Source organism: Dicentrarchus labrax, unplaced genomic scaffold (assembly GCF_905237075.1).
Source record: "Dicentrarchus labrax unplaced genomic scaffold, dlabrax2021, whole genome shotgun sequence".
Lineage (NCBI taxonomy): Eukaryota > Metazoa > Chordata > Actinopteri > Moronidae > Dicentrarchus > Dicentrarchus labrax.
In genome coordinates this window covers 28,949,702-28,958,717 of record NW_026136704.1, presented here as the reverse complement: position 1 = coordinate 28,958,717, position 9,016 = coordinate 28,949,702, and the positions used below count along the sequence as shown (strand labels likewise).

The 9,016-nt window shown below is 41.0% G+C and overlaps 1 protein-coding gene across 17 annotated transcripts in view; it reads right to left on the bottom strand.

Annotated features, from left to right (window-relative positions):
* Positions 1 to 94: 94 nt before the first annotated feature.
* Positions 95 to 9,016, bottom strand: part of ryr1b (ryanodine receptor 1b (skeletal)) — a 72,848-nt gene continuing 63,926 nt past the window's right edge. For 11 of the 17 annotated variants that reach the window (XM_051397529.1, XM_051397520.1, XM_051397521.1 and 8 more), the window contains 18 exons: positions 8,885 to 8,914; positions 8,650 to 8,731; positions 7,247 to 8,562; positions 7,081 to 7,163; positions 6,416 to 6,590; positions 6,000 to 6,086; positions 5,334 to 5,591; positions 5,096 to 5,226; positions 4,422 to 4,464; positions 4,203 to 4,336; positions 4,054 to 4,114; positions 3,822 to 3,968; positions 3,581 to 3,715; positions 3,301 to 3,457; positions 2,564 to 2,628; positions 2,347 to 2,447; positions 2,048 to 2,099; positions 95 to 1,907 (listed from right to left, as the gene is read on the bottom strand). In XM_051397529.1, coding sequence (XP_051253489.1) covers positions 1,812 to 1,907; positions 2,048 to 2,099; positions 2,347 to 2,447; positions 2,564 to 2,628; positions 3,301 to 3,457; positions 3,581 to 3,715; positions 3,822 to 3,968; positions 4,054 to 4,114; positions 4,203 to 4,336; positions 4,422 to 4,464; positions 5,096 to 5,226; positions 5,334 to 5,591; positions 6,000 to 6,086; positions 6,416 to 6,590; positions 7,081 to 7,163; positions 7,247 to 8,562; positions 8,650 to 8,731; positions 8,885 to 8,914 — 3,153 coding nt within the window. In that variant the 3' untranslated portion in view covers positions 95 to 1,811. The remainder of the gene's footprint in view (positions 1,908 to 2,047; positions 2,100 to 2,346; positions 2,448 to 2,563; positions 2,629 to 3,300; positions 3,458 to 3,580; positions 3,716 to 3,821; positions 3,969 to 4,053; positions 4,115 to 4,202; positions 4,337 to 4,421; positions 4,465 to 5,095; positions 5,227 to 5,333; positions 5,592 to 5,999; positions 6,087 to 6,415; positions 6,591 to 7,080; positions 7,164 to 7,246; positions 8,563 to 8,649; positions 8,732 to 8,884; positions 8,915 to 9,016) is intronic. The other 6 variants (XM_051397531.1, XM_051397532.1, XM_051397533.1 and 3 more) reach the window with 1 other exon arrangement.

The following is a 9,016-nucleotide window of genomic DNA, read 5'->3' as shown; positions in this document are numbered from 1 at the left end:
CACACACACACACACACACACACACATACACACACACACATACAGTAAACACACACACAAGCTGATATGTAAATGAGGACACATGTTCTCGATCTCCTTAAAATAATCTGTTTATTCTGTATTGAAACACAGGGTTCAGTCAGAGGACACTCAGTCAGGTGGAAAGTAGTGATCTCCATTCAGCTCCATACCATCAACTGCCTCTGTGTGGACCACAGTAGCAAATAAACACTTCAGAGTCGTCAGCAAACAAAATACTGCTCTGCCTCTGACAAAGTGAGTCATAACATTAAATACATGATGGAGAGTTTGTTAGTTTGTATGTGATCTGTAGGAGGCATAGTGAGACAGAACTGTCCGAGATCAACGCATCACACATGACTTTCTTGATTGAGAAAAATAACCGATATGCTGGATTCCTAAAAATATCTATCATAAAAACCTAACTAGCAAAAACAAAAGCTAATTTTCTCTTCTGACTGCAAACTGGGCATTTACTTCAGTGTGAGACCAAATCTCTTCACCATTGTGGATTTCACAAACAGGACACAGGACATGTTCATGTCCGACAAAGTAGCATGATCGTTTAAATTCTTCAAAGCCCTAAAGAAAAATAAATATATGTATCTATGATTTATGTAAAATATGTCTTTTCATCAAAAGGCCTCTACCCAGCCTAGACGTGACTCAGTTATACAGATGACACATTGGCCAAAATGTATACATTAAATACATTCATTACTTATTTTAATGCACTGACAAAAACTTATTTGTGCATAAAGTGTCATAAAACAGACTGTTGGCCAGAAATACAGACGGGCTAAAACGGTCGTCTTCAGAAGATTTGATCTGCATATAAACAACAAATAAATAACCTTGGCATCCTCCTATACTGTATGTGTGTATATCATCACTATCTTATATGGCACAGAGACACCAGTGGAGATAAGGGACCACATACATCCAGGGACGCGTTGTAAGACTTCAGAGTGCAAACTGGGTTTGTCTATACAGCTGATTCACACTGGTATATGTCACGTACGCAGATGACACTCATACGTTTATTATCTTGGCAAGTCAGTCCAACAAGAGTTTCCACTCATGCTAGCTTGTTTGAAGATGAGTTTCTAAGTCTTGAGAGAGGAAGAAAGGGAGTGAGAGGGGTCCTAAAATGTTCACTGCTCCCTCAAGGATCTCAGAGATCCGACTGTGAGCTGCTGAATCATTTCCTTTAAAAACGTGCTCTCACTGAAACACCAGAAATCAGAAATGAAATATCAAATGGCAGCAGCCACATACAAAAAATCCCCAACCTTACAAACAATATAAATAAAACATATCCACTCTAATCTCAAATAAAAGTATTAAAGCTAAAAATCTAAACTATCTGATCGCTAAAGCAGTGACATTGCTATAGGCACTATAACGTTTACAGCAGTAGCGACTGAAAGAGCCCGTTGTGTATAAACGCATTGATATGCAAGGTAATCTATGTATATTTTACACAAAAAAGGCCATGTAGTGTATTCATAGTGGAATAAGAAGGCCCCTGGCTTCTCTTTATGCCTCTCTGATATTATTTCTCTGCTTTTCTCAAATCTATTCCATCAACATTCTGCTGCAGGTGATACACTAGTGCAGTCAAAGTGTGCATAGCTTCAACAGAGGAGAGAAATGTGCAGACAAGGGACAACACTAAGACATAAACGTGTTCTATCTCTAAATTTCTAATCCTTCCTCTCTCTCTGAATTTCTCCTCCTCTCTCCTCTCCTCTCTTTCTCCTTCAGACGAACATTCACGATGCAGGACATTATCCGAGCTGATCCTCATACTGCTTCCTGAAGCAGTCTCCAGCTGGGAAGAAGTCCCAGCATCGCTCCTGGTACTGCTTCCACACATACGACTCCTGAAACCCAGAGCGAAATATGTTACAACAATATGTTACAACAACATACAACATTATGAAGACAAAAACAACCAAGGAGGGCTGCACCTTTATTTTACGTACCTTCCTTATATATCTTAAATGTATATATGTTTACTGACCTGTCCTGTGTGTTCTGTTTCATCTTTATTGATGAGGTACATCAGGAAGAACCTTAAAGAGAAAAGGGAAATGCAAATACAGAAATATTACGCAACATAACAGTATTCATGAGGACCAGATGGTTAAATAATCTATTTAATAACTGAACATTCACACTGAAAATATCTGTCATACTGTTTTCCTCCTCAAGTCCAATTACTAAATAATGAAAGGTTTCAAGGCAATCTGGAACTTTGGATAATTACTCTAAACATAAAAATTTAACAGATACTGAATTGACACATCTGCACTAACTTACATGTAGTTGGCTAAGTTATGTTCTTCCAAGGTGTGCGTCTCGAAGCCATGCGGCGTTGTGTCAAAGTAGTCACTTCCTATTCCGCAGATGAAACATTTTGTCTGGAGGGAGAAAGGACAGTTTAGATTAAACACGATCTTACCTTGTAACTGAAGGAGAATTGAAGGTGGATTAAGAAAAGTGACCAGTTAAATCCCTTTGAAACTCATTATCTTACCTCCATGTCCTCTCTGACCTGCTCCTGCTGGTCTCTCAGCTCTCCAAAGGCATCAATGATCAGACCTGACAGACAGACAGCATTTCTTACAAGTTTGAAGATCAGAGTTCTTCTCAACAAAGTTGTTGCTTGTCCTGACCTGGCAGGTCAGGAATTCAAAACTGCAAACTTCTAGTCACAAAACTTATTTTTTTACCTTTAAAACACTGCTCTATTCCCTATATGTCCCTGTTTTTACCCAGAGTTTCAGCCTTGTTCACTCAGGCTTTCATAGCTTCAAATCATAACACAAACACAGAAGAATGGTATAACATTTTGTCGCTACAAGGTCTCAGTGTTCAGCTTGCCTCCATCCAAAACCGTTTTTATAAATGAACTGATGAGAATGAGTCTGTGGGTTCTTCGCTACAATTACAATTACTATTTCACATTACTGGTGCAATCTGCATCCTGTGCATTGCTCTCAGTGTCAGAGGTAATTGTATTAGTGTGAATATGACAGATAATTAAACGTAAACTCTTTATTTGTACTTCTCCGCCACATTTTGCAACACATTAACATGGAAGTAGTATCAGACGTAAAAGTGCAGACAAAATCTGACACACCCTACTTTAAATTATGGACTTTCTCAGCGTATTTAGAGTGAAGTTGACATGTGTGAGTGCAGCATAATGGTTGGATTGGACAGCACAGAGTAAGAGTAGAGTAAGAGAACATAACCACTTATAAACCATACCCTGGATGATAGCCAGCAGGATGACAATGACAAAGAAGAAGAAGGTAATGTCAAAGACCACTCGGTAGAGCTCGTATTCATCCCCGGCTGGGTCTTCAATTTCATCTCCTATGCCACCACCAGCACGCACGCCAACATACATGTGGAACAGGTAACACTGGAGGAGGGAGTCAGGACAAAGGTCATCTTAGAAAATGATGTTTTATAACACAAACCCAACCCAAACTCATGATCCATACTACTGCTCTGTCCTGTAACAATATCTCTGCCCTCCACTTACAGTCATCATGTCATCACACTTCATGTCCGGTTCATCCTCATCCTCACTCATGTTGTAGAACTTGCGGAAGAAGTTGAAGGCCACAACGGTGTACAGGTACACCACTACAGCAAGCAAACCCACTGTCATCAACAGCTGTGAGGAACGGAGGGATGTGTGATTAGTACATGGTCAGTTTCTAATGGGAAAACAGGTGTGCAGAAAGCCTCAGGAAGCATCATTATGGTGGAAGTGCGCAGACCTGTTTGCCGTTGTGCGTAACAGAGGAAAGAATGGTGCGCAGGGTTTTGACACCCATGGCGATGTCCAGAAGATGACAAGCAAAGAAGAAGTTGTTGTAGTGTCCGAGCAGAGACATTAACATGTACCAAACCAGGTAGAGGAAGGTCTAAAAGATAAAACAGAGAGCTGTCAGTAACACTAAAAAAGATTTGATTGTCTAAACTATACCATGAACTGTTTCTTTAACTCACATTGTCAGTGAAAACAACACCAAACTTCCAGATCTGGTACTTGATGTCAATAGATGTTATCCTACAATGAGAAGGACGAGGTTGTTCTGTGATATTATGTTTTATAAACATGAATGGTTTATGTAAAGAGTGCAAAGTACAGTGCATACCAGCTGAACATTGAGGTGTCTGGTTCGGGCTTCTTTTCATGTGTCATGGCACTGACGTCCAGAGAAGCCAAATCCATACCGAGCAACTCTGCAATCCTCTCTCTGCCATAGATGTCGCCATATTTATCCAGCACCTGGAAATCACACACAAATGTCATTTCATAACCTTTTTTAATATCATGACAGTTTGAATCAAATCTGTCCAAGAAGAAAACTCACCTTTCTTTTCACAAACTTGTCCCAGTAATTGTTCGGGAAGGATCTGCAATGAAAGAGAAACATCATAAAAACTGAATTGATAGTAATTTCCATTTCTAATGTTGAGGGGTGTGCAACCTGATCTGAGCCTGACTGGCATGCAACAAGTTCCAGACAGGTTCAGGCACATTTTCACATGAATACTCCAGGTTCAGGTTAGTAGAGATTATATATCACTATTAAATGATTATAGACACACAACACTCTGACACACATAGAGCCAAGAAGTTGTGACTTTCCAGCTAGCTTTAGTAAACTGTTTTGGCTGTTTTGGATGAATTTTCAAGGTGAATATTAAGGGCTGAATATGTAATGAAGAACAACAGTAACCAGTTTTTCAGGTTCTGTTCTGTTTTAGTTTATTTAGTATGTTTGTGAAAACTTGAAGAACCTCTGTTAAATTGGTTTCTGTAATCATGTTTTCACAAGGAACAGTGGTGAGTCGGTTTCATTAAGCAACTGGTTAATAGGCCTATCATTCTCAATGTCTGAAGAGACAGAGTTTGGATGTGAAAATATTGGCTTTGGGCTTTTAGAGTTTGGACCGAGCTTTGGCTGGATTAAATCAGTACAGGGCTGGGCTGACATTTTAGGCCTGTTCAATACTGTACTGTATATCCATCAATCCATCTTACGGAGTGTTGAGCACCAGTCTGTCCCACTGGCCCTTGATGTCATCGTCCTCAGGCTGCTCAGTAACATAGAGACCATCAAACTCCAGCTTTCTGGCCAGCTCCTTCTCTCTCTTGAAGATAACAAGCGGGACCTGAAGGATAAAGAGGGAACAAGAGACAATCTGCATTAAACCCACAAGCAGACACAAAAACGTAGGTGGGTTTTTTTGCGGAGCAAAGCACAGCAAACGCCACATACCTTGAGACAGTTGTAGCCAATGATGCAGAGGACGGAGATGATGGTGTGGACGATACCAAAGAAAGCCATGGATGGCTCCATGTAGCCTGTGCTCTCTTCCAAGAAGTAGTACATGGGACCTTCTTCATCATTATCTTCTCCTCCACCATCCTCCATTCCGGATCCATCCTCCTCAGCACCAGAGCCTTCAAACAGGCCGGAGCCTTCAAACAGACCAGAACCTTCAAAGTCCTCCTCGCCTGGAGGACTGTCAGACACCTGGAAAGGGCAGAAACAAAATGAGTCCTGCAAGTCTTTTGAGTGTGTGTGACATGAATCCAAATTAAAAAAAATAATGTTAATAAAGAAAGGTGGTTAATAAAACATTTTGATTAAATTTAAAATATATTTAAATACTAACCACTGATGGCAGCCATTACTTTTATGCAAACCTTAATCCTGTCCAGGAATCTTAGTGATTTATATACAGATAAATGGTTTTATTACATTTTAGGAGTCAAACTTTAAACCAAGTGAGCTACAAACAGATTTATTGCCAGTGAAATTTATAATGATGAAGTGGCACATCCTACAGGTGAAATGCCATGAGATTTTGCAGCATCACTCAGAGCTGAGACTGTATGTGTGTGTATGTGTCATCTAAAGTTAGTTTACAAATGCACATACCTTGTAGAAGAGCAGGATGAAATTGAGAGCGAAGGAGATGAACAGAGCCAAGAATCTGAGGTTGTAGAAGTTGCGAGAAAGGTAGTTCTGGGTGGGGATAAAGAAGTGATTAAGACTTGAGTCTAGCACAAGTAAAGCACAAAAGCAACATTTTACTTGGCAATTAACATTTGAAAATAGTAGAGCCATCAAATAATACTGTCAGTACTGAAAATTATACACACATTGTATTGTCCCACTATTGCTTGAACATACTCCTACTGCCATGTATTTGCCAAATTGTTTCCATGGGTTATCGCACAGATAAGTGTGCAGTCCAAATGAAATCCAAATAAAAATATGTGTCAGCCTAAGGATCCTTGTGGTGGCTAACAACACACATTTACCAACATGTATTGTAATAGAGGGTTGCTCACCATGAATTTAATCCTCTGAATCTCCAGCTCATTCCACAACTCAAAGCCTTCCTCAGCAGGTTTCTTGTCTTTCTTCGCCTTGGTCTTCACAGTCTTTTCCTCTATCTCCTCAGGCTCTTCCTCTTTTACCTCAGGTTCAGGCTCTATCTTCTCTGCTTTCTCTCCATTTTCGGTGCTGGAAAAGACACACACAGAGGAAAAACTTAAGACCATTATGAATGTAATTGAAGACCTATTGGATATCCAAACAACAAACAAGGGATATGATGGAAAATCAGAATTGGTTCCATGTTGGTTTGTTTTGTGGTTCTAACAGCATGGTCAAAACATATTCTTAGTTTCATTCTTTAAAAGTAAAGCTGGAAAAATGCTACTTTATGCTTTTATTTACTTTTAAGTGCATTAATTACAAGACCTGTAAAAATATTTTATGAGAAAATGCTAATAGCTAATATTGAACACTAAAATGTCTGGAAACATTTCTAAACAAAAAGTGAATAACCAACATTTTACATCTGATAAAGTCGGCAAAAGATGATTCATAATTGCTTACACATTTTCTGTGTCACTTTAAGAAATGTGTGAACCTAAAATGTATATTTCTTGGACATTTTAAGCATAGCATTAAAAGAACAATTCGAGTCCCCAGCAGGTTGACAACTTACTCTGCTTTCTCAGTCTCCTGAGGAACCTCTTCTTCAGGTTCAACTTGTTCTTCCTCTCCTGGTTCTCCCACTGTGGCAGCCAGCTGTTTCAATAATTGTTTGGCAGTTAATTAACTGATTAATGAAGAGCGTACACATTAAACAACTATCAGAGAGAACACCTCACCAATTTTCTCTTGAGCAGCGGTGTGCCCTCTGGAGTCGGAGGCTCTTCGGGTGTCGTCTCACCAAAGTCTCCAAGTCCCCCAGGAGTATTGAAACCAGGCAGGCGTCCACCTTCCCTGTCCTCGCTATCCTCCTCTTCCTCCTCTCCTCCAACAGCATCTAAAAGGTCCGACCCACTGTCTATGTCTTGGATTTCTCTAGCCCCTGGTTCAGGTGGCAGGTCCCCGTGAACTTCATCCTGCGTGGGATCTGGCATACTGGCTAAGATCTCTGTCACTGTGATCTTCTTGGCGCCCTCCACTAAGCCTCCACCGAACAGCACCTTCCATATGAGTGTGAAGAAGCCCTTACATATACTGTAAACAAACATCAGGATACCCATCACAACAGTGTAGATAAATGTAGCCAGACCGATCACCATCTCCTTCACCGTCATTTTTCTTAGTTTGCGGTACCGACGCCGCAGGTTACGGAAGGTAAACATGTTGAAGAAATCAACCACGCTCTTCAAAAACTCTGCAAAGGCTGAGGCTGACTCTGGAGCTTCCCCTTCTCCATTGCCTTCTTCACCTTCCACAGTCTCTCCTTCTCCTCCACTTCCCCCGCCCTCCTCTTCTTCCTCATCATCTTCTTCCTCTGTACCATCTCCCTCAGGCTCAGAGATAGACGCAGCAATGTTCATCTCAAAGATGGTGTCCTCGCAGAAGTTCACAAACATCTCCATTTTCTCACTCTCACCGCCTTCATTGACCACATCAAAGATGAACTGCCGCTTGGACTCCCTGACTTGTGGCATTTCCCACTGGTTGCGGTTTGCCTCGCTGATTTCAAAGTATATGCGCTCAATCTTCCTGCTGGCTCCCATGATCTCAATGCGACCAAGGAAAGGGCGGAAATAGTTGAGCACACTCTCAGCCTGCTCAAGGAAGTTCTGGAGGCGAGTGTCATGGGGTACATGCTCTGACAGGTTTGTGAGCAGAACAGCGATATTGAAACCAATGTCTTTGGCTGGCTCCTGGAAACGATCAGCAAACTCCTCAAAGTTGATCATCTCATTCTCGTCGGCCTCTGAGCAAGAGAGGAGGAACTGGATTTCTGAGGGAGAGTATTGCTTCTGGCTGTCCATGGCCTTGGAGAAGTCCTTTTTGGAGATTAGCCCACGGGGGTCAGTCACATAGTCTCTGAAGGCGTCAGATGCAACGATGTCCTTGAGCTTGAGGAACATGTCGAAGAACTTAAGGATCATCTCCACGTTGCTTGAGGACTCCACCAGCATGTCGACCATCTGCCTGGCAATGGTGCCATTGACCACATTGCCTAAAAGTAGTGCAAAGTGAGAGCAGAAATATATAAAATGTATGACAGAGAGGAGGGGACATCACGAGACTGGGATGGAAATCATACCTTCAAGAAGAGACAGAAGCATCACCACCATATCCTTCTGCAAATCCAACAACTCCTTCAACAGTCCAATTTGACTGGAGTCCTGCAACAAAGCCAAAACACACAGCAAAACACAAACAGACAACAGAGAAAACAATATTCTTAACACGTGGACACACTTTTTGATGATATATCACAAATTAATTTGAGAAGGTATGTGCTTCGTTCTGAGATATAAAACAGTAAGAGACACTACCTCAGAGTGTGATCTACTCCAAAAATGATCCTGGGTTTGCATTTTTAAATAAAGAAAATGCATTTTTAACATCACACGTAGTACACTCAATGTAATGGAAAGCAAGACAGACACTGGAAACACAGGCAGGTA